This window comes from Bombus affinis, chromosome 16 (assembly GCF_024516045.1).
Source record: "Bombus affinis isolate iyBomAffi1 chromosome 16, iyBomAffi1.2, whole genome shotgun sequence".
NCBI lineage: Eukaryota > Metazoa > Arthropoda > Insecta > Hymenoptera > Apidae > Bombus > Bombus affinis.
Window position 1 is genome coordinate 4,547,370 of NC_066359.1, and position 25,571 is coordinate 4,572,940.

General features: G+C 35.2%; 1 protein-coding gene and 3 long non-coding RNA genes across 7 annotated transcripts; 1 reads left to right on the forward strand and 3 right to left on the reverse strand.

The window, feature by feature from the left end:
- Window positions 1-40: 40 nt before the first annotated feature.
- Window positions 41-1,473, reverse strand: LOC126925711 (uncharacterized). The gene is made up of 2 exons (XR_007714081.1): window positions 1,325-1,473; window positions 41-1,234 (listed from the first exon to the last, which is right to left on the reverse strand). It is a non-coding gene; the product is annotated as an uncharacterized LOC126925711 (long non-coding RNA).
- On the forward strand, window positions 714-25,566 carry LOC126925701 (uncharacterized). Of its 4 annotated transcripts, none has more exons than XM_050741533.1 (3): window positions 714-923; window positions 23,048-23,566; window positions 23,984-25,566. In XM_050741533.1, exons 2-3 carry the CDS (start codon window positions 23,101-23,103, stop codon window positions 24,172-24,174), a joined length of 657 nt encoding a protein of 218 aa, XP_050597490.1. In that variant the 5' UTR covers window positions 714-923; window positions 23,048-23,100; the 3' UTR covers window positions 24,175-25,566. The 4 variants fall into 4 exon arrangements, with proteins under 4 accessions (XP_050597490.1, XP_050597494.1, XP_050597491.1 ...); XM_050741537.1 differs by having other exon boundaries at window positions 716-923; window positions 23,048-23,563; XM_050741534.1 differs by lacking the exon at window positions 714-923 and adding an exon at window positions 15,602-15,747.
- Window positions 10,765-11,732, reverse strand: LOC126925715 (uncharacterized). Its single transcript, XR_007714085.1, has 2 exons — window positions 11,576-11,732; window positions 10,765-11,179 (listed from the first exon to the last, which is right to left on the reverse strand). It is a non-coding gene; the product is annotated as an uncharacterized LOC126925715 (long non-coding RNA).
- LOC126925712 (uncharacterized) lies at window positions 13,470-15,405 on the reverse strand. The gene is made up of 2 exons (XR_007714082.1): window positions 14,801-15,405; window positions 13,470-14,666 (listed from the first exon to the last, which is right to left on the reverse strand). It is a non-coding gene; the product is annotated as an uncharacterized LOC126925712 (long non-coding RNA).
- Window positions 25,567-25,571: the final 5 nt, after the last annotated feature.

Here is a 25,571-nt window from a genome sequence, read left to right on the forward strand (position 1 = left end):
ATAATTAGAATTGGGAGTACAAGGGCCGACTCAAAGAAAGTTTCAAATTAACAATGAAATTATATTTGAATTTGATTTTTGCGTTAGAAGTGATTCACAACAGTTTAGACTAAGTTATTTAACTACAAAGTATTTTACTTTAGTCCTATTCTATATTTTGTGTAATAAAGTTGATCGAAGGAAAAAATCCAAAGAGATAGGTAACTAAATCTCAAAACTTGTTACTTCTAATAAAGAGAATAACAAAACAAAAAGTGCTTAAATAACCCAACTGAAATCTAATCTAAACATTGTAATCCCCAATGAATCAACAATACTAATTATAGCTTATCTTCAAACAATCCAATAATAAATCGAAATCGCCCATTTCATTCTAGATAAAATTCCTATTCACTCTCGCAATAAAACAGATTTTAAATCAATACCAGCCATCAATCATAACTTCAAAGATTGTTTCAAAATTCCATTATAATCGAGCCTATCCATCATAGCGCGCTCGATCTAAAAAATTTGCAGCTTCCACACAAAAGCGTTGAAACATCCAGTCGACATCTCAGCGAATCGATACCACGATATCATGTTGAAAAGGGTCCGGAGAGAGAAGGGCAGACCCTACGCAGCCAGCCATCCACGCTTTGAAGCGTGTGTACGCGTGCGTGTTGCACGCGCACGTGCAGGAGAAGCTCGAATGAGCGGCGGTGATGCCGGTGTTCTTTCATTGACGTGCTGTTTGCTATATCCTGTATTCTTCAGTCCCGAGCGAGCCTCTGCACGCTCGTGATCACGGATTTTGTGTTGGTGGCTTCTCTTGAGCAAAACATATTCAAAAACTTAGAATTTTTGACAGTGACTGAAAAATATTTCAAAATAAAATAAATCATACTTTAGAAGAATTTGGTGATTGAAGTTGGATGACATCCACGGTGAGTCTTTTAAGATTTCTTTCTGTTGTTTTGGTTATTGAGTATTATTGACTCTTTGACTTCTTCTTTTTGGGTACTTTTGTTTTTTCTTTTTTTTTTTTTAATTGCGATAAAATAGAGAGAAATTACTGGAGTTTATAAGGCTTGAAGAAATTTAGTATGATTTTGGTGAAATGTTCTGACTGTTTTGAGAGTATATATTTAGTTGTTTGTAACACGGAGATATTTGAATAGATGACATCAGCAATCGTCTGGAACAAGCGGCGCGCCACAATTCTTATCTTATTAAATATACATGCACCTTGCTACACCTGGAAAGCAAAACCACATATACTGTGTCAAGGTTCAATGGATCAATTGAAATTGTGCAACCGTAGACCGGTTTCTACAAGTAAACTGACCCGCGGCTAATTAACCTTACTACCCGAGCAATTATAGTTCAGGAATATCGGATCGATTAATGCGCTCTTCATTTCATTGGTCTCTTTGCCAAAATGTTCGTATATGGAGTAACGAATTTTTGATTTTTGCAAAGGTCCGACGTCTTAATTTTCCGATTTTCATAACGTCAAACTTTTATTTCTTCATTTTTTAAAGCGTCAAGTTTCCAAATTCTAAAGCAACAAAATGATCAAAATTTTAAGTTTAGGATTTTACAGAATTTTCAACGCGCGTAGATATCAAAATTCTCAATGAAACATTTTCCAATCTTCAAAGCATCAAATTTTTGAGATTCCAAATATAAAATCTTCCAATTTTCGAATCTTTCAACTTCTGAAATTTAAAATAACAGTTTTCTTTATTTCTGATACAAAATACCCAAGGAAAACCTTAGCCACAACAAGAAATAATAAAACGCAAACCTCGGTAGCTCTTGAAACCTGTGGAGAAGCCGCGAAATCGCGGCTCGTGGCAAGCGTGTTCCCACGAATTTCTCCGCAGCGTCGATCGCGTCGAACGCAATATGTACGCTGGAATATCTTAGAAATTCGAGCGCGTTTAGAATGGCGAAAGTAATCGGGGAGCTCTCCCGGGATCTCCCTCTAGAGACCTTATCCTTGATGGAATCGAGGTCGTCTTCGATGATGTCGCCGTTTCATCGACGTCTATTCGTCAGATCTCGATGTTGTCGTCATCACGATGTCGCGGAAAAACAGTCTCGAATCCGACGTTTTCTAATATCCGTTTCCGTTCGACCCTAATGCGTCTTTCTCCGTGCTACGTGTCACTCGTGTGAAATAGAACAGGAATTCTAGGAGGGGAACAGATCGAGTGGGGAGCCGACCCTAATGATGCTGGGCCGACAAAGCAAGAAACTTCTTTTCGTCTCTTCGCATAACATGGGAATTTATGGCAATGGTAATTAATACGAGTCGAACAACGGGACCCTGAAATGCCAGAAACGTGTCTGATTTTTGTACTTTTGACTGGCCAATTACTTTTGATGGTCCTTTGTTTCTTATTTTAGTTGTTTTGAGGTTTGGATATTTGGACGTGGATTGGATGTAAAATGGACCGTGAAATAGCAAAGACGTGTCTGAAGCTCGTAATTTTAATTGATCAGTCCTTTTCTATCATATATTGTTTCTCATAGATGATCATGAATTTTTAGGTTAGGATGAAATTGGGCAGTGAATCTAAAATAATTTTGACAATAATAATTCTTATCCTGGTTATGTCTTTTGGGAACATTTATAGCATATAATGTTGGAGATGCAGATATCCTCGTTTTCTTTATGTTTGGAGCTCAACCGAGCGTGAACTTTGACCTGGAAGAGTGCACACACGCTCCGTCGGCTTCCAGCCATTGTTATGGGCTAATTTACTTTGGAGGAAGCTTGAAATTCAAAGATGTTCCGCTCTATACAATTCGACGTATCTAACTTGCTATACTTCCAGAGTTAACCTAACTTATCTTGAAGGGGGAAGATGAACAAAGGTCAAATGGACCACTTGTCTCACGTTACGCTTTTCTTCCGGAAGAAACGTTTTAAACAACTTAAAGGCCACTGATCAGGTCAATGTGAACATTAATTTTAGGTTAACCATAACTATCAGTCCTTGTAATTGACCTTTAGTGACACCTCTGTGTTTTTCATTCTAAATTATCTTTACTTATTTTTGTTACCAGTTTTACACTTGAACGAGAATCCAATAACCCTGTGATAATGTGATACGCAAGGCTCTCATGGTGAATGTCACTTCACGGGTTGTAGGTAATTCAGAGTGTTGATCTACGCGTCTCGAGGGCGAGTTTAATTACCACGCGCCATCTTTGTTAATGGTAATCAATAATGGACGTCTTTTGGATGGCATTAAACACATCTGGCTGTTTATTGACCTGCACCCCATTAAGAACTTCTGATCGATCCTCCATGAACTTCAGTGTACGACCCTTGTTTCAGGTTATAATTATTTATGGTGATTGTCGTCAGTTATAATCGATCCAATGTGCGTACAAATTCGAACTGATTGACGACGCTGGTCGTCATTGATAAAATAGAAAACTTGTAGGTGTCATTAAATCTGGTCTTTTATATTGCTAGTTCTCTAGATTTCGAACTTTCAGTATTCCAAATTAAAAATTTCCCAGTTCTGAAATTTCCATATTTAAAATTCATAGTTCTGCAATTTCCAAATTAAAAATTCTCCAAGTTTAGAATTTTACAATTTTCAAACGCTCAAATTATCTTTTTCCTTTTAATTCTCACAACGTAAGATTTTCAAATTTCCAAATTTAGAATTCTTCGAATAGTCTGATTGTATAGGAATTATAGTATTTTTAGAATAACTACATTGCATGTATTATGTAATAACTACCAATCATATAACTGCATAATTACAATTTCATGGAAATTGTCTTTTTTTAATCGATTGAACGCGGAACGAGAGTGGAAATAATTGTTCCAGGTTGCAGATTGTCGATTGCCCAACAAGCAAAGAATCGATTCCGCAGTGCTACAATGATTTCGTTCCATCCATTCGACTCTTGACGATTTCTCCTCCGTTCATCGAGATGCTTTCGACCAATTAACGCAGTTTTTTCGATGCGTCATTGTAAACAACGAGGATTCTTTAGAAAAAAAAAGCGCCATTCAATAGTTCATTTGACAGAGTCAATCAATCTTGCCGCCATTACTCATTGAAAATTCTGAAGAATCGTTTCTTTATACCCAATACCCTGTGCTTCATTTCATGTTATATGTGTCCCTATTTTATCTCTAATTATATACGGCGTTTCCAGCATTCAGTCTCTTCAATCATAAAGTGACATTCAAATAAAAAATGAGCAAAAATCCTATCCTAAGATCTTCATTTACGCGTAACCTACTATACTTTAAGTTATACCTGTCTCTCTTTTGTTCTCTAATTATACGCCATAATTCCAGCAAACGTTGTATGTTGTATCGGGGATCAAACTTCTCTCATGTGATACAGTTTGCGGCGGCGCGGGGAGTTACGAAATCACCAAGCCGGTTGCCTAAGACGCTCTATGTGTCCGGTAGTTTCTCTTTGTTCCACTGGCTGCCTCCAGGATAACCGGCTATCCTCGCCTCTGTACACACATTTTCGCGCAGCGTTGTAATTACACGGTTCTTTCTGTTATACTTTGATCCATTTAGGCCGAATTATGTTTTTCCCCGTGAAATTTCATGCAACGTCCACGTAATCTGCAATTACCATCGTATGGTAATAAAAGAAGCCAGTGAGTTTCTTTAACAGGCTATTACTAAATTAGAAAATCGCTTCTTTCTAACTCCATTTGACACTATGCTTATATTTGAAAAAATTTAAGATTAAATATCTAATTGCCTACTGCCTAAATTTTATAAGAAATATATTTCCCCGAATATTGTAACTTGAAATTTCAATATATCGTCTTTAAAAAATTGAAATGAAGTTGGAATCGATAATAATCTAATACTTCGATTAGGTTTCCTTCAGATTGGCCAATTGCAATCTTTGTTCTCCGAAGACTCAAGGACGCACTTTCCCTGCTCACATGGCGGAACTATTTTTAGAATATGGCTGGTAAAAGGAGGAAAGGGCAGCGAGAACACGGTTTGACGAAGCGTTTACTTCGATTTTCTCCCCTTAACTTGTTGTTTTGTCCGTCTGTCGCCTTCAGGCTAGTCTTTCATTCGACTGAGCCGCCTTTATCCTTCTCCGTCGACTGCTGACTATTTTCGTGCCAGAAACGAATGCAGCGTCACGGCGCCAGCGTCCGGCTCCCTAGCCAAACAAGAGAAAATTGTACAAATCGCGGCGACGTGTATTTGCATCGTAAAATCGCCTCCAAGACAACGCCGCCTTGACTTGACCCTGTACATAAGGTGTATACCAGGCTATGTATAGTCAAACCCTCAAGGCCTAACTTATTTTGGTCTCCAGTTTCGTATTGATAGAAAACGAGGCCTTTTTAAACTTGGTTACTCACTTAACAATTATTTCTCTGTACTAATTCTATCATTATTACTAATACTTCTATTTAATCCTTCTATAATTACTCTAAAAAACAATTCATTTGAGAATTAGAATCCCTAAAGTAAAGTTAGATTCACTGTAAACAAAAAAAGAGAACTTTTGTTAGGGAGGAACAGGAATTAAACTGATGCTTGATAATAAAACCATGACTCGCGATTCTGTGGCTTCCCCATGGTAAACGAAACGAGGCGGAAATTGATGGAAAGTCATTGACAATGAGTCACTGGCTCCGCTTCAAGGTCTAGGGATGCGGGGGTGCGGATAATATCATCGCCAGAATTAATTTAGTGGTCATCGGGGTGAACAACCTGGAACATCAGCTCTGTTTGGCCAAAAAAATGTTCGTTAAAACATCTGGAAGCGATGACGCACTCGAACCTTAATTAAAAAAGCACTTCATCAAAGAATCTGCGCGTCTTCTTCGCTAGTTACATTTTTCTGTCCATCATAACCTCAAAATTCAAACCAAATGGTGTTTCTTATGTTTTTTCTTCTAGTCACAGATTTTTATTCCTTTATGTATTTATTATACAAGGTGTCCATGATTATTGGAATATCATGAATTATGATCCAGGAAAGCTTTATATCATATTAAATATAGTCTTGACCCGATGCTAATTGTCTTTTTTCTGATCAATAAAGTTTGACTTTTTATCCTGTTTCTTTTTATGCGTGAGGATTCGTCAGGTGGTCTTCTCGCTCTTGATGGCCTCTCGCTTTTATACCGGATCACCTTGGGTGAGGAAACCCCTCCCTCAGTTGATTTCATCTCTGCTAGTGTCCACACGACGCTCGAATCTCTTTTAAAGAACGATAAACGCGCTCATGGTTACCTGATGCACACCTTGGACATGTGATGCCACTCCTCCTGACCCCAATTTGCGTCCATTTTTCGTCATCTGGAAGGATCACCGATGTTAGGCGTTTTTTTTAGTGGTTAGGGTAACTAATCTTACCTAGTGCGTGCGTGAAGTCGATATGCTCCTTCCGGAAGCTGTAAACAGGGTCGTAAATCGCGTCACAGCTTTCCATTCTTCTTCTTACATGGGGAACACGATTCCAGAAGGGGGAAGATATATTGGAGGTTAAAGATGAAGAGAGAGAAGGAATTGAAATCGGTCATAAATAGATTAAGGAGTAGGAAGAAATGGGCAGAGCAAGAAACATTTGTTCAAAGAACGAAAAATATGGTGAACAGACATTTTTTTATAGCTGATCTTTTTTAAAAAATATTGTTTGTTAAGACTTATTGCTGTAACTTCCATAATAATTATTACACTGCGATTTTTTGTGCACTTATGGGAAGTTTCGAGACTAGAATATAAAAAAATATCCAAAATATTTGAAGTAGAAATTAAGAGACATTAAACGATTAAATATTCAATACTAAAACAATGCAAGAGAGAAGGAAAAAATACAAGTGGAGCGAGAAGAAAAGGGGAAGAGAAACAAAAGAAGAGAAGAGTACTTGAAAGCGAATAAGGGAGTGGCTGGGGGCGAGGAGGGACAAGAAGGAAAGTGGCCGAAAGGGAGAAGGAAATGGAGCCAGAGACTAAACACGGGGATCATGATGGTCGATGACGCCGACGGTAACTCGTGGGAGCCTGTCGCCTTAAATACCTCGTGACATTATCCGCTTTACAATGTACCTGTATATAACTTTAAATTAAAAAATGGTACAAAGTGCAAGTAAAGTTAGAGAGATATTTTATTCGACAACCGTCGAATTTCCAAAATTTCAAAATTTTCAATTTTTAATCTACAAAATGTTAAAATTTGTTTCTCGGATAGTTTGACAAAGTTATTAAATATATGTAGCCTCATACAAAGAAGTAATTCAAACAAATACTTACTGATGTAGATGGCATTTTCGAGTTCAATAGTGGATGGATCATTGTTTTAAGCAGTACATTTGAAAAAAGTACATATATCGAGTTTGAATTGTATGGAAGAATTCAAAACGCGTTGAGACAGTGAAGCATAATACAGAGAAAACAATGAACGTCGCTTCTGAAGTGAGCTATACGATTGCTTCAAAACGTTATAGAACACGGGAAACAGGGAGATGTCTTCGTGATGTGAATAACCATGGTTTTGTATAGCTGTAACAGCTAAATGACATTAGAGAAGTGGAAATGAAACTTCCCAATCTGAAATTAAATTGGAACTACATACATATATATTTCATCTACGTGGGTACAAAGAACTGGTATTGAAAAATGCGAAGGCTAAACAAGCAGTAAAATGTGGTTTCGTTGTAGTCGGTCGAGACGTCAAGAATGATTGCACAACGTTGTTTATTTCCAATGCTACGCTGTTTTTATCCATCGTGAAAATATATAACCTAGTCAATTTTTCATTTCTTCTATTTTTTTAAATTAATTCTTATAAAACTTTTATCTCATTCCTAATTAAGGTAAATTCGTAATTAACAATTAATAAGAGGAGAACTTGTAGTTTTGGATGAGTAGGTTATAATTTTCCATAGCTATTTTGTAATGATCAAAACGATGCGGAGACAGGGCAACGGGAATCTGGGCGAGCAAAGACCACTTATACGCTGCAGGTTGCATAACGGTTTCGCGCAGCATCCAGCGTATACAGTATCCAATGTCTGCAAAGAAAGAAAAAGGTGCGGACACGTGCGAGCGCTTGACTCCTCGAACCATTCGATCGATACACGCTCTCCGCCAAACAATTGGGGGATCGAACTCGATGTAACAGTTCGAGTAAACAACCTCCTAACCTCCTCTCACTGAAACAATACGTTCTGCCCTCTTCTAAATACTTTTTCACGTCCCATTTTAACAATGTGATGAACGTACACTTAATTGTATACAATTTACGGTGTAACTTCTTATTACATATTACTTCACAAATGCGTGAAGATGTATCTTCCCCTAGGTATAGAATTCTAACCTCTCAGCTACTGATCATCTCTGATCATAATATACTTTTTGTCTACCACAAAGACTCGTTGGTGATATTTAATCAAGAAACAGATCAATGTTGTGACAGCAGAAGGTAAGAGGAGAATTAGTGAATGAATTTCTGGACAAACGAGAGGCGGGGTCGTTATGGCGAGTTCCACGAACTGAGATCTCGTTACTTGCTCGGTGGTCGAACGGTATCCCACAAAGGGGACGTCTTGTCGACGTGCCGCGGACTCCTTTGAACTGTTTCCAGCACCGCATCGTCTGGGCTTCTCTTGCCAAGGTCCGATTCATTCGACCGCAAACAACTTCCTTCATCAAGAAGTTTGTGCCTGACTTTTTCAACTTCATTCTTCTACCTCTTCACAGGAGTTGAATTATCGCGTCATTCACTTTCCAAACTATAAATTACTGTATTTCTCACCATTCTTTTCACATTCTCCACCTGTTGCACAATAATTTATTAATTGACAGTATTATAATCATTAGTGAATTATTAGATTATAGGTTATGTAAATTTCTCTTTATAATTTTATAGCTATACCAATTAATATCATCCAATGAAATCTCTATGCTGTTCTACATAAATTATACATAGAATTAAGAAAAGGTATTTCGCATATTTTGTGGCATAAAAAGACATCATTTCTTAGAAACATTCCAACATTTGAAACAAAATCTTCCATAATTTTTCTTCCTTTCTGAAAAAAGGTTATGTTTATATATGGAAGACTATAGAAGAGTTCCTATAAATGGGGATTCTCAGATGTAGAGCCTACCAGAGAAATTCCTCTCCTGGCATTAAACTTTCATTAAACGCAATTAAACTGACACAATAAATTACACAGAATTTAATTAATCTTCATAAGGATAAAGAACTTTTACATCAATAATTACATCAATTATTTTTAATCTTAACCCAATTTTTGCAAATTTCCAAACCTATAAGAAGATTAGAAGAATATTTAAAATTTTGATTTACCATAAGAAAATCTAATCGAATCAGGATATAATAATATAGAATCTAATCTCCAATTATAAGTCGGTATAAATGAAATTAATAAACTTTCGTGGATAGTTTTAAAAACGAGTTTTAAACGAGTATCGAGTAAAGAAGAGCGTCCGGGACGGAAGGACGCCGGAGTCCAAGGAAAAAGGAGAAAAAAAAAGAGTATAAAGAACAAGCAGGATGACTCGCAATCCTGATGATACTTGTCTGTCCTTGAATCGGCCTGTAAGGTAACTTAACGATCTCCGTGGATTTTTGTCGGACGTCTTTCCAAAGGTATTGCCGCGTTTCAGAAGCTCTCTGATCTTCAATTAATCTCCAATTAATAATATTTCTTGTAGTTTTGTTTATTACAAAAATTTCTGGCGCTGCTTTTCCTTACTAGCTGAAGAAAAGATAGAAACATAATTTTTGGAATTTATCGAAGAGTAATAATTCGATGAAACTAAGTATTTTGCAGAATCTATTATAAATTCTATTTTTATAATTATCATGAAAAATAATAAAAATAAAATTTATAATAATAATGGGATTTATAGTAAGTATAACAATTATTCTTGTAATTATTTAATTTTCATTCAAATTTCATTAACGAATAAATTTTTCATTAAGAAATAATTGGAAAGAAATTATTATACATTCTATCTTTTTACTTTAAGGAATTGTATCTGAATTGTTTTAATAATAATTTTTTACTTTTAAACAAAGCAGTCTTCTTTCGTTAAATATACTAGTTTGTGTAAATATTGCAGATTCGATCATCTCTTATTTTCTTATTGTTCTATAAGGCTAGTGACGTTAGAGTGTTTAATTAATTAGCAAACAGGCTGTGGATCGTTGCTTCGCCTCATCAGTATCGTATCTTTTAAGAGTGTATATTGCAAATGCATATTTTTCTTCGCAGTATTGTTCTTTCCCGTCAAATCGAGGACGCCAGCATTAAATCGTCGGCTTTGGAAAAGAGCATGCATCGTGAATGGAGAGTTTCTCTTTGGGGCTTATTACGGCCCTCCTTATTTCATGAATAATGCGTTACTTTTGCTGTTAATGCAATTATTTGCAAATCTATTATTGGCTCCACATAAATAAAACAGAAAGGTATATAAATGTTATTCAAATAATGTATAAATAGAGGAGCCCCAAATTTGTAAACATCTACATTTTTGTAGAAAGCATTAAAAGGAAAAAAGTGCTGTTATCGATTTTAATTTAATTATGTCAATGATAATTCACTGAAAAACTAAAGTTTATATAATTAAAAATATGAGGCAAAAGTTCACGTATATTGTTTGAATCATAGTTTTTGTAATTTAAGTATTATATTATATTAATCTTAATTTGATTGCATTTCTATCACAAAATTTAATAACAGTAATACAACAAGGATAACAAAATAAAAAATATTCCAATTAAATAATTGTTGAAAGAAATCCGCGACAATATAATTCTTTGTTTCGTATTGAATAAGGGCTCAAATTAATTCTTTTCTGATATCTATATATCTGTCTTACAACACTGTTTAGCAGAGTTTAACAAGTAATTATTGAAAAGGCACAGTGGAAAGTTTATACAATAAAAAATCAAGGAAAAATATTATAATAATGGAAACGCTCCCACACGTATTTTATAGTTATCTTCGTTGATGATCATGTCGCAATGATTGTTACATCAGAGAAAACTTCATTGGTCGATGCTTGGATGGCAGGAACACGATTTTCCAACCTTATTTCCGACGTTTCTTGAGCAACATCGCGATGAGCAGGAAGTTGTCGCGAAACTACCTTCCGGAAGTAGTGACATCTTTGTTTTCCATTACTTCGTTACTCATTCTAACAAAATTGCAATCAAACATTCGACTAACTATGAATCCTAAATATAAAAATAATTTTTGCAACCATACAACTCTAACGAAATCATTACAAAATTATTACAACAACGTTTACGGCGACAGTAAAATTATTTAAAAAATATACTCACACTTGACATTAAGAAATTATTGTAACATTGCTTATTATTATGAAAATTATTAAAGATGTATATTCATAAAATATAAAATCATGTTTTAAAAACAAAACTATAAAAACATTGTCAAGGAAAGAAAACGAAGGATAAAGAAAATGAAATATAGCGGAGAAAAACGTACGACTACGTGTAACGTGAAATTACAAAGTATAGAGGCGCCTTCTGTTGATATATCGTACTCTATTATTTCCAGGCACCGTTACCTTTTATTACACGGCAGATTTTCTTTTGTGGGTGGCTGCTTCCTCGATGGGACATTATAACGCCCGCGTGTTGCCTCCAACTCTCCAATGTTATCTAACCTCCAAAAAGAAAGGCGAGAACGTATTTACATACATATATCAATGATAGAAATAATCGAAAAGTTGGGTTAGATGGTGCTAGCATCGATGACAATTATACAAGACAGACAACCAGTGACACACGTAGGTTAAGAAGATAATCGATAAACGCTGCACCGTTGTCACAAAACTGGTTTGCCAACCCTTCCGGGTTTTCATAGCTGTCCCTGCATGAACTTTACTTTGGAAAGCTGATGTTTGGCTTCCCATACTTGCAAAATCTTTCCCCATAGAGATTGGCGTATATGATACTTAAGAAGATCCATTTCTTTAAAATTCAAGTTTACGTAAATCAAGATTTGTTTATTAATTTTGAATTAATATTATTATTAATTTATGGATGAAGAGATTTAGGAGGATCTACTTTTGAAGGTTAGGTTATATAAATTAAAATTTGTTTGCCCGTTAAGTTTGAATCTTCATTTATAAGTTTTATCAGAAAATCAATGCTGGAATATTATCGTATCGTTGATTTAAATTAAAATGAACTTGATGTTGGTACATTATTGTCTGTGCCAAAAATCTGTAGGGTGTGTTATGTGTCTGGGTTTAATTAAGTTCGTCTAGACGCCTATGGTGATTCAACGTCAACGATGGACTCGAGAGAGGAAAAAGATGAAGAGGACCGGCTATTCTCTTATGTAATGGAGATTGAAGTTTCTGCTCGGTGTAGCGTGCACTGCACACAAACCGCCTCGCAACTTGCAAGCAAAACGAAGGAGCCATTGTTTCTCACGTGTTCGGCCGAGTTTTTCTCTTTTTAACCCTATTAACGTCAAGTTTTCAACGAAAATATAAACGCCTCTGCAATTTTTTATTTAGAACTTATGTCAGAACTCAAAAGACTTGTACACGTGTCTGCGAATCCATTGCGAGGTTATGACCGCACCTGACGACCATCTTCCAGACCTCCACCATAGAGAGCTGGTATTAAAGTCAATGAGAACTGGTTCGTGAACAGAATATGATGTCACTTTCGTGTTGGTGACTGGCAGCGAGGGCACGGGAAAATAATAAACAGGAATATGCGAATAGAATAATGATTAAGATTAGATACGATTCCAGTAAGCGAGTGATTCTCTTTGTTCGTCGATCTCTTATTTTCCTTGGCCTTATTCTACGATATTTGCTGACGAAATTTGCTCGTTTTGGGATAATGACGATCACTGTACTATCCTTGAGGCATCAGTTATTCTTCTTCCAATACTCAGCTTAATTTCTTTTACAATTTATATTTATGAAAATTCATAATTTGCAATTTAGATGCTTGAAAGATTAATAATTTTGTAACTCCCAATTGCTTGGTAATTAAGAAATTAAAAACTTTGGATGGTTAGTAATCTAGAAATTTAAGATTTTGATCCATTGATTGATGCACTGGCTGCTGATAACGCTACATTGACGTCACGGCCTAGTCGCTCCCGAAGGTGGTTTATGCAGGTGACGCTGTGTAAGCATGACACGTAAACACTGACAAGCAAGTACTGACGAGCTTCAAGGAAAAAGATTTGAAAATTTGCAAATTAAAAAATTCCAGATTATAGTCCCAGATGGATTAGTAATACCAAAAATGTACTGCGTAATATGGAATTCCTTTTATAAGATTATAATAAATTAATAAATATAAAAATATTCTATTACTACGTATTTTTTAAAGACCAGTCATTTTGACTGCTTTTGGAAGAAATAGCTTAACTATCTTTTTAACTAACTTCGTCTTAATTATCGGTAGCTCTAGTGTTAAAAACTAAAAATATATAACTATTTTTTTTAATAAATAATAAATCAGAGTAACTCCGTAAGATTTCACACTATAATTAGTAGCATTTTATTGAGTATAGAACAGCAACCCTCCTGTGGTCTAGTGAATCAACTTTTTCAAGGATTCATTCTCGAAGAACGTAGTAGAAAACAGGGAGAGCCACGATGTTGTAATCGGTTCTGACAAGTATAGTTGCGGATCCTCCTGTCAGTACGGGTTCGAGGGGAAAGGAGATGGTTCACCTTTCACCCTGGAGTAACTGTAGAACGAGGAAAGTCAGGGAATGGATTATGCTTGACGGAGGTGAACAGCTGGGACTCGATATAACCCGCCACGATTACGTTTCTGTTGCCGCCTTTACCATGGAGTATTAATTTTCATTCATCTATGTTCAAAAGTAAACGCTTCGTCCTTGTTAACCGATGCGTTAACTTCGATATCAATATTTAAATAATATTTTTTTAACGAAATTCAAAATATTAATTCTGGAATTAATATCCACGCTTTCGTTTAGAAACTTTAAGATTTTTCATTGTTCGCACTTTCAAATTCTTTAATTTCTAAATTATCAGGTGTTCAAGTTTTCAAAATTCCAATCCTTCTAATTTTCATATTTTCAAATCTCTAAGTTATCAATCATTGAAATTATCGAATTATCACAATTTCGAAGTTCCAAATCTTTAAATCTTCACACATTCTAGATTAGAGAACGTTTAATTCCCCATATTTTTCATGACAAATTTTCAGACTTTTTGGAAAAGTGTCGCATTTTCGTGTTCCAAAATCGTCAAAATTTGACCGATCTTTCAAAACTTTCTTTGGTCGAGTGATTATCGAAACTTTAGAATTTAGGTAATAATTGTTATATTGCTTTCTTCGAGTGAAAAGTCGAGTTTCTACTGGTTGATTATATCAGCGAGACGGATCGCAGTGAACTGGTAGAAGCCACATGCTCTTCCGTGCTGAATCAGGATCGAGCCGGTGCATATTTGAAAAACAAACGAAAGCGCGTTTACGTAAGCGCTGACTCTTTTTCGTCTTCCTCGGCCGTTCCTCGTTCAACGAACTATGATAGCAAACTTTGAGCGGTTTCTGGTGTTGTTGACACGCGAAGTTCATTCACTTTTCCGTTCGTGTCCTTTGTTCATCGAATTCCTTTGGTATGTTCCTATATTTGTACTTCTTTCAAATCTAAAGTAAACATTCATAAAATTATTCAATTTTTATTATCATTCAAGAAACTCTTACTAATGTATCCTTACCAGTATCTTTATTTTTATTAATTCATTGATATTCATTACTTGTAGTTACTGTTAGTTACTTACAGTTACTATTTATTTTCTGGGAAGCTCCTTTGATAACAAACTTTTCTAAAATCTTCCTTTGTTCTTGTAGCCAACCTGCCACACACTGAGTTTCAAACTATACTTTAGTATCATAAATTTTAATTAACGACTCTCCATCAATCCATTTAATTCTTCCTCCTATGCAGACATCTGGGAACTCTAAATTTTACTATCTCATTCAACCATTCTTATAAAGAAGACATAGAGGGATTATATATACAGTTACCTAAAGTATCCAACTGTTAAGAAGTATAATTTATTTTACCTTCAAACTACTGGACCATCATTCTTATTTTTCATAAAATATCCTGATATACACTCTCCATAATTTTAGATGAACTATACTAAATAGCTAATATGTTCAGATACTTTTACAATCAATATTTCTTCCAACTTCTTTGTACACCTACATATATGAACCTTAGCCAAGAATCTTCTAATTATCTCAATTATCTTCTTCGCAATAGCAATCTCCTGCAAACAACATTCTTCAGACTGTCATTTATCCTCTAAACCCGGATAACCACGTTAACTTTTAGTTCCTGGATAAATCTAAGGAAAGTCCGTCTCTGTATCAACAGAGAACCACTCTGTCCAGTCAGGGAACGGTATTATCCACGTAAGAACAATTCGATCGTGATTCAGAGTTGGGGAGCGTGGGTGTGCTACGAATAATCGGCTCGAGAAGGGACAGAGGGCCGACTGGATCTCAAAGTGAAAGTCCTGGATCGGCGTTTAGTCGTGCCGCGGCCACAGACTTGCACGGATATTCTACAACGCGTTCAAACGTTATTCTCCTCTCAGTCCATTCGCTTCTTCACAGTTCCTTCATCAACATATTTATGTGAAAATGAATAAACAGTGGTGTACATGTGATCATTTTGGATTAAGGATCTACCAGTGATCTGTGGAACTGAACTGTCAAGGTTTGATTACGACCTTAAAAGTCAAACACAATTCTGCGTCGAGATTCATGAGTGGTTCGACGCTTGAGGATCTTTTTTCGTTAGTTCTTGATTTATTGCTGTTATTGTTATGGTTTGATTGCAAGATTAGAAACTGAATGCTATTCCGAGTTGAGATTTGTGGCTTGTTTTGATTCTTTAAGATCCTTGTCTTGACGATTAATTTAACTAATTTAGAGTTTCGTTGTTCAAGCTGATTAAAATTTAGTACATTTAGCTATCTCATTTTAAAGCTTGAATTGCGATAGGTCAAATAATTGAAAAGATGTCTCTTCTTGCGAGTCTGTGTTTACAACATTGACAAGTCGAAGACGTCTCAGTGCAAGAATCCTATGAACAGAGTGCAGTAGTTATCTGTGCCGTATTAAGAGCCGATCAACAACTTCTTCGAAAGGAAGTCCAAGATTGAATGGATCTAGCAGTGTTATGAAACCACAGAGACCTCAGAATCCCATGTTCGAATGATAATTACTCTACTACTAATTGCTCTATTACTATCCCGACACAAGTACCATTTAAACCAATCATTAATTAATCACTTGGGTTTTTCCAACATACGCTATCTATTCAGCATCCATAATTCCACTTTGCTAATCCTCTAACCTGTTTCAAACTTCTTATACTTGTTTTTTCCTTAATTATTCTCATCTTATACGTTAAAAACATATTCCATTTAGCAATTAAAATTACATGTGTGTCCTTCTATAATCCATTAAATTTCTATTAACACTAAGTGCGATCTTCTGCTTAATGTAATATCATAAAAAAAGTTAATAAAGTAGGCTGAAGTCAGGTTTGCGTGATCAGTGGGGCGTTAATCGCATGAAGGCTCGTTAAAATCCGTATCGTGATCGATCAGCCGACTGGGAGAGGAACGATCACTTTCCGTATTATTACTTGGCTGTGTGAAAGGCATAACCTCGGTGCTCGTGCGCGCAATAACGGAAATATTAATGTACGGGCCTCGTTCGAACTTTCGACCAGGCTCTCTGTAACGAGCCACGAATCGATCGTGTGCTATTGCCTGTTCCTCCTGTCCTGTCCGCTTCGATCCACCATGCGTGAAGGCTCAACCAAGGCTTACGGTACATTGTGGCGTTATTTCGTACGCTAATAACCAGTCTCTGCCTTTCCACTTGGTCCTCTTGCTTCAGAATAAAGAACTTCCCCTGAAAATAGATCCAAGTTACTTTCGATCATCATCAATAAACTGCAAGACAATTAAAAAGAGTAAAACTTAGACAGAGAATTGTTTCACCTTTTCTACACCAATTTTGCACATAATTGTATCTTTTGCGCTTTTACACTTTTAAATGTCATATGAGTGCATAAAAGTCTTTAGTGTAATCATTAGTTAGGCCTGAAACGTAACTGATATTACGACTTCGTTCAATTTTATCTTATGAGACTTGTTTCCCATATTTGTTCACTGTGGTAGTTCGTAAAATGTATTGGGTCAGATTCTACTTGGCTTTTATGAAGATACAATTTTTAAGGAATTTTTGTGATCACGTAAGAAACTCGGCGAGGAAAGTTCTTTTATAAGGTCCACTATAAAAATTCTGCTCGTGTATATATTACTTAACATGGTCATGTGTACGTACAACCACGCATGAAATAAATTTTTAGAGGGAAAGAAGAGTAATGATACACAAAAAGTTAAGCAAGCATGACTGGAAAAAAATATTGAAAACGTGCCAAATAGCGGCTGGCCTGGAAATCATACAGCGCATGATGAGGCAAGCTTATTACTCACAAAAATATGGAAAAGAAGGAAAAAAATTCCAAAAGTACAGGTGGCAACAACTATCCGTGAAACATTATCTTCATCAGAAATATCATTATGAAGCAATTATTATCCCGTTCATGTAATAGTGTCAGACTTTTTCACCAACCACTTTAATTACCGCCGTTAACAAGTTTTACGAGTTTTCTTCCCTTGATACCGTTCCATAGCTCACTCCGAATTTTAATGAAAATTGCAAATTATGATTATCAGATCATGTCTGATTGTTATCAAAATTATTCCACAACTATTGCATAACCATCTAATTGTATAGTCATGTAAAAAATTTTTGAATCTTTTTACTATTTTTTATTATTATACTATGAATGTTTACGTGTTATATCCATAGTTCATAGATGATTAAGAGCTTAGGTTAATTTCAAAGTTTGCTTCATTTTGATAGCATTAATTAATGACGTATTAAATTTGAAAAATCCAATGCTCGATATATAAAACGAATTGCAACAGAGCTTGCCTGTAAAAAGGAATCAAAATGTGTCTTATCATGTTTTTCTTCCATAAAAAAATTTCCAAAGATTTGGATAGCAACTCTCACTACAATCTCAATTGTTTTCATTTCTTCTGGGGATTTTTAGTGTCAAAGTACTCTATTGCAATCGTACAAAGATTAAATAGGTACATAACATGTTGAAGACATAAAAAGATAGGTTTACCTTCTGTAGTTTTCATAACACTTATAATAATATTTAGTGAATAAATAATTGCTCTATGGATTCCATTTTTTGAATCATATTCATAATAACACAAATTTGCATAAACATCCGTCTATTATCTAACTGTACCATTTCCATACAAATAATGAATCTCGTCCAATTATTCCACGCTATTCAACCATCGTATTCAGCTACAATGTCGTTGAACCAAGCAGCGTCATAGTTTTTCATGACAGCCACGTTTTTCGCGTGGATTTTTCGAGATCTCTTGGTAATACATAATTAAAGGGCAGAGGAGCATGGAGTGTTGTTGACGACAAAATTACCAAGGATCCAAAGCTCGTTCGAACGAAAGATTTTTTACTGTGATTACCACACCAAGCCGGGAGAGTCATCCATTAAATCAGTGGTGCGCAACTTGTATCGTGCCCGACGATAATTTACGAGCGCGCTTATTAATCTTGTAACAGCGATCGAACCGGAATCAACGCTTATTTTGTAACACAGAATTCACTGAACACAACTGCAGCAATATATTTCCCATATATAGGGTGTCTCAGGTTTTTACTCAAAATAAAGATGGCATATTCTATAACTGAAAAGAAGAGAAAACGTTACATATGAATAGGTTAATATATGATTTATAAATAAATTATAACAAAAATATGTAATGACAACAGATTGTTCTTACTTTAAATCTAATGGTACCAACCTGATCATTGGATATTAGGCCATTAGATTTGTATTTGGGAGTCAGGGCCTAATGCAAAAAATTCGTAATGCACTGAAATTAAAGAGGATTTGCAATGTAATGAACTCAATCTTTGCATTTGATCCATAAAAACTCGCGTAAGTAATCTACTAGGAAGAAATTTTCTTTGTCCATAGTGCGATGTTTCATAACAGTTATTTAATGTACACGTCAGAAGATTCGACTGGTTTACGCAACAGTAAATGCTTTTCCCTTCTCCGGTTTCTAAAAAAAAAAAAGAAGAATTTTGAAAATGAAATTTTTGCACTGAATTATTAGATAACAACCAGATTACGCTACACAGACCATAAATATTACTGAAAGATTTATGTGTACTATATGAAAAGCTAGCTCAACTGTGACCTTGAAATCTTTTCTAGAGAAAAAAGTAGAAATTGAAAAGAATTTGAAGAAATCTTATGCCTCACATATATAGCAATATTTTTCTCTGTAATGTACATTACTTGCCATGGAATTCTTTTTCCAGTTCTATGCTATATAGATGTTTGCTATGCTATATAACAACCTTCCATGTTACCAAAAAGATAATAATTTTAGTTATGTAATATATCTTTTATAGCTGAGTCTTTTATAGTATAGTCTTCTATAATATTCTTTTACGAAATCCTTGAAAAGATATTTCTCCAAATTATCATAAATGTATTCATTCTAAAGTGCAATTCCCCAAAATAGGTTATGTGATACATGTAAAAGAACAAGTTCTTGATGAAATGAGCAACACCTGGACATTCTTCTACCAGAGTTTCTGTGTCTGAAACTTGTTTTGTCCCGTATCAAGGGAGTTTGCGCACCGCTGAGCTCGGTCGACCGATATCAAACGTCGATAGACTGGTAATATGGCGTTTGTATCGGAACGAGGCACAAGCGGGTGAAAGAGGAAACGAGAGGAGCGGTTTACCTGGACGAAACTCGCTGCCTGGCAACCAGCTCGCCACCGGGCGACTGAGATATGTATATTGTTGATCCGTTGCAAAAGCTATGGAAATCGCTCTTCCTAACCTGAGCCTAGGCTACACCTTCGTTATGGAAGCTTTTAATCAAGCTTTTTAATTTATTTCCTAGCCTAAAGTGCTTTCATGTCATGATACCTTACTGTGACAGCTTTTGATATACTATTTGCTCTTTCATACTTTGTATTCAACTTGGTATCCTCAGTGGAGTCTGTAGATTAGTTTCCACAATTCTAAAAGTGCTGGAACAAATTTAGATACATTATTTTCTTTTCTATTTTACTCTTTATTTAGCTTGGTATGTTCAGTGGAATCTATAATTTAATTTCAAAAGTAGTACTGCTGACAGATTTTGATACACTACTTCTTTTATTTTTTACTTAATGTGGCATATTAATATACAAAAATCCAGAATTGCTAAAACAGCTTTTGATATATTACTTTTTTTATTTCCTACTTTATTTGCTATTGTCAGTGAAGTCCAAAAATCTAGAAACGTTGCAACAGATTTTACACTATTTAACAAGAATTCTTGTTTTGCTTAACTCAGTAAAGTCTATAAATTACTCTCCAGAAAATGAAAAATTTCATTTATTTCTCTTCATTTTGATAGTTATGTGTCTTTCATGCATTTAGATGCTAAAAAAGAAAACGTGTTTTAATTTCTAATATTTTATCACTGTGGTAATAAAAAATTATCTGTGATTCATTTTCGTTCTAATGTTAAATAGCTAGCTGCAGTCATTGTTCGACACCGAGTGTCTTGCCTCGGATAAATATCATCCTACGTAATGGGGAGCGTGTTAATGTTGATTGCGGGCCGCGTAACAGTTCACGACTCTCGGACCGGTATCCTGGAGAACCACGTGCGTGCACACAGCATGCATACTTAAAGCCTATGCGAATAACTCTTTCGTAATCGCTCGATTCGTATTCTTAAATCACTCGTTGTTTGAACTCAACGTCCTATACTCAAACAAAAACAATGCAAATATTTTTAATATTGGAATTAAATTAACCTGTTCAAATAGGTTTTTTAGGAATAGCAACGATACCATACTTCGAATATAGGTTAGGATTACTTCCCTTAGGAAGTTAGGATTAGGAATATAGGTTAGGATAAATTCATTTAGATCCCATTATATACTGTTATAGGTTCTCAAATAATTCGAAAAAATTCTAGGATACTCACTGAAATCCCCACTGCAATATTTTAATTCAAAGAGTTAGGTATTTTTTTAAATTAATGAATATCTTGTTCAAAATTTGAATAAAAATAAGAAAACGCAGTACAGATTGTAAATTTAAAAATTTACTTATAATTCACTGTATTTACATAAATTAATGTTGGGGATTTCCTAATTGTCTGGTGCATTAACGTTGCATCAAACTGCAGAACCAGAACAAAGGATCCTATCTATCCACACGATTGCTGTACCATGACAAGATTCTAAAACGCGTATATACATATACAAACATCGTGCTAGAAACATCAGACATTTGAATGCAAAGGGATCGGGTAAAACAAAGCACGCGAGACCAGATTACGGTTCTAGCGGAGTGAAGATCTAGGAACAGAAGTGGACTAAGCAGCCGTTATTGGAGCATTAATAAAAAGCTAGCTGGTTATTGTTCGTCAATAAAAGACAGGCGGGCTATTACGCGATTCAGCGTGGGCCCGCGCGGTCCGATTTCAGGATCGATAACGCGAAATCTCGCCCACGTTTCCCTTGGCGCACTTTCCATCTGCGCCGTGAGAAACCGCTTTATTTATACCTAGTAAGTTCTTTTTCCATCACGACCCACGAAGTGTGCACGCGTTTACGGTTGCATTCTAATATGCAAGCGTGGGTGTTTGACTGCGTTCGACCACATTTGCCATTTCTGCATTCTGTTGGTGACTTTAGAGGCAAATTCATTATAGAGATACTATTAATTCGTTTATTTTGTTACTTACTCCAAATTTATTGCTTATTTATGACTAATTTAGTTTAAGGGAGTAAAGTTTGGTAATCTACCTTAAGAAAGTAAATCTGGGGAATTTTCATCATAGTTAGAAAATAAAGAATTGGATTTACTCACTTTTTACTTTTCTATTTTCGATCTTTCCTTTTTAGATTTTTCTATTCTGAATATTCTCATTTCGGATTCTTCGATTTTGGATTTTGCCAATTTTGCATCTTTCCTTTCTTCGGTTTTTATATCCTAAATACTTCTTATTTTGGAATTTTCTACTTTGGTTAATCTCATTCTGCGGAAGTTCAATAAAATTCAATTACCATAGCCATTTACAGCTGCAAAGGGAAAAAGATGGACAAAAAGTAACATATATAGGCGAACATTATAGTCTAACGGGTATTTGCTGATCGTCGGTAAATCAGTTTTTCCCTTTTCATCTCTCGAACAGTTGTCGAGAATCCGGTTGGGCTACTCGGATTTCTTCACCGGCGATTTAAAGTCCGTGTATCCGTCCACTATGAAAAAGGAAATGTGTGCATGGTGAATGCATTATATACGATCTGTATTTACGGTAACGGGAATATGTCGTGCGTTAAAGCTCCTTCAAAGCAGCAGCTTCCTTGATAAACTGTGTAATTTAACGGCGCCTGGAAAACCGCTTGCGCCGTACGTTTAATTATTATCGGTGACAGATTACGATACTACGATTGGCCATTTTACGTATAATTTTAGTTTTAGACACTAGTTATATTCTATTTCGTTTTCAAACCAAGCTGCGTAAATGACCATGTAGTAATGATCATTTCATACAAATATGCAGCTTTCTAATTACTATACTGTAGTGTATTTTTAACATTTGAGCAGAAGATTTTTAAATACAAGAATATAAACAATTTCCTTATTTGGAGAAAAATATTTGTGAATTTTTAGTATGGGAGTTGAATACTTCTTGTAAGAAATAATTATATACATTGAATTGCTGCTTAGCTCAAATATTTGATCATTTATTCACCGTTCTGTATAGCGTTACCTCTCAGCTATTACAGCTATTACACAAAACTATAAGCAAATGTATAAGCTAGTGATTATAATCTTTTAAATATCAAAAATATTTTTTCAGATTAATAATTAAACAACTGTTGAATCATTCCCAAACTTCAAGCAACAAAAATAATGGCAAGGCAGCAAACAGCCGACAGGAACATTCCCCATCTCCGAGACATCTTTGGATTCGGTAATAAATGGGAGAACACGCGTCTCCAAGCTGAAGAGAAGGCGCCAGGACACGACAGTGCCGTGTCTGTCGGTTCAACTTCTGGTGAAGAAGAGAGTCCTAAGAACAGTAAGAAGAAGAAGTCGCGTCGTCGTGATAACAGCAAGACTTTAACAGAAAGCGACGTAAAACACCTGGAGAGACACCTATCCATGAAAAAAACAATCCGCAAGAAAATCATGCGCGACCTGCAACAGGCATTCGTCGAGGACCCGAACGAGTTCCGGGTAGACGATATACCGCCAGAACAGCTCAAGGCGGAAATCAATATTCAGAGCCTGAGTTTTGGAACACCATCGCAGAAACAGGGACGCACACGTGGCAACGCGGAGAACACGTTCCTAGACATGCTCCGTGCTGGAGGTGGTAGGATTTTTTTAAAACCATTCATTTTCCAGGATCAGCCTAAAAAATACATAAATATGTTAATTGAGATGTTTTGATGAAAGTTTGCCAATTGGACTGAAGTTTTATTATTTGTAAGCACATACAATTCCAGATATATGTATTTTTAAGGTTATCTAATATCATCAAATTTATAATTCTGCAAATTGTATTAAATTTAATATTGTTGAATTATTATTCAGTAATTCGGTGTTAATATTTATCAAGTGTGTTAATTTATTAGTTGACTAGCTGATAGCATACTACTTGACTGATTGAGAGCCTACTATTGATGTGTGTATTAATTCTTAGAGTTATATTTCAAGGAGATTATTTATGAAAAAATAAGTCCTTGAAAAATAGAAAAGAATAATGAATGGTAATTCATTTGTATTCCAGGTCTGGAAAAGAACTCTGGTGACGGAGATAGAGATTCTGGACACGGTGGCTCCCCCACTAGAGAAACTCCCAATGCACAAGATACGGATGACGAATCTAGTTACCCCTATGATACACCAGTTGCAACGCCATCAAAGAAAAGCGGCAACTTTTGGAGACGTTTCACCATGAAGAGCCGTAACAAGCGGTAAATCCCCCGAACGAACGTTGACCAACTTAATTTCCGTTTCTGTAACTATACCAACTTAGTTATTCGAGCAGAGCTTGCAACTGTGATATATATACGAGAGAGGAAACCAAGTTGTCTCGTGTGAGCACACTTCCCCAATTTTTTTTTACTGGATCTCGAGAAATTTCCGAAGCCCCTTTGCACAAGTGAACCAATATTATTAGACAAATTTTATACATCAAGGTATTAATATTAATAAATTCTCTTGCATAACTATAATACTAAATTTTACAAATTACAAGTCACTCAAAATCGTAGAATTATAATTTAAAAATTAAATAAATTACAATAATAATATTGGTTGACAAATCATTATGCGAAAAGACCCAGATCTAACTGCAAGAATACAGGACCAATAATCTAAAAAAAATCTAAAAAAACAAATCTCTCATAATCAAAAATCACCATCTTACATATCAGAACAATATTTTTGGAGTTCCTTTTGAAAACGCTTTTTGGCTGAAGGTTTTTGCGAACAATCTTTGTAAATAACGATTTAAAGCGTTACGAATGATGACTGAAAGTTCTCTGAGATCCTACTGACTCCATAACGTTACACAGAACCCCCTTTGGTGTGTACTTAAAGTAATAATTAATTAATTAAGGAATGCAGCGAGGATATCTAGAGCGTAAGGGTAGCTAGTTTGAATTATTTTTTTTTTTATATATATATAATTTCTAAGATAAGGACGAGGAAAACCAGATGGAAATAACAAGTATGCACAGCTCTTTCATCATACCTGTACATTGTTAGTGTTAGCTAGTCAAGCAGGTTTTGCAAGAGGATCGACATACGAAGTATTCTAAAACAATTCGTCCTAATTTGATACTGCTATTTTTTTGTGCAAATTTGATACATTTATTATATTTATCACACACGAAAACGTTTAGGACTAATATACATATATTTTAATATGAAAATAAAATTACGTTTGGAAGAGAAAAAAATGTTCAAACGAAAACGAAAAATTTAGAATTATCTTTTTGGACTGAAAAAGAGCACAATGAAAAAGGGAGCATCTTTTTATATCGTAAAATATAATCTTCGATTCTCCGAGAAAATCTGAAAACAGAAGTATAAATATTCCCAACTAATAAGCGAGATATATACATTATTATGCAGTTCGATATTTATTGTATAACGATGTTGATGTGAAATTCCATTGTTCCTATCGTTCTTGGATACCTTTTACGACGTCGATGGCATTTCTGTGCTTTTACAAGAGCATTAGAATCGCTATTAATAAGAAACATTTACCTGGTATGAACTGTTACTTGTAAATGTATTATACTCAAGGATTATGATATTAGATGTAAAGATAGCTATTAAATAAAAGTTCTTTATGAACGTTAAGTCTT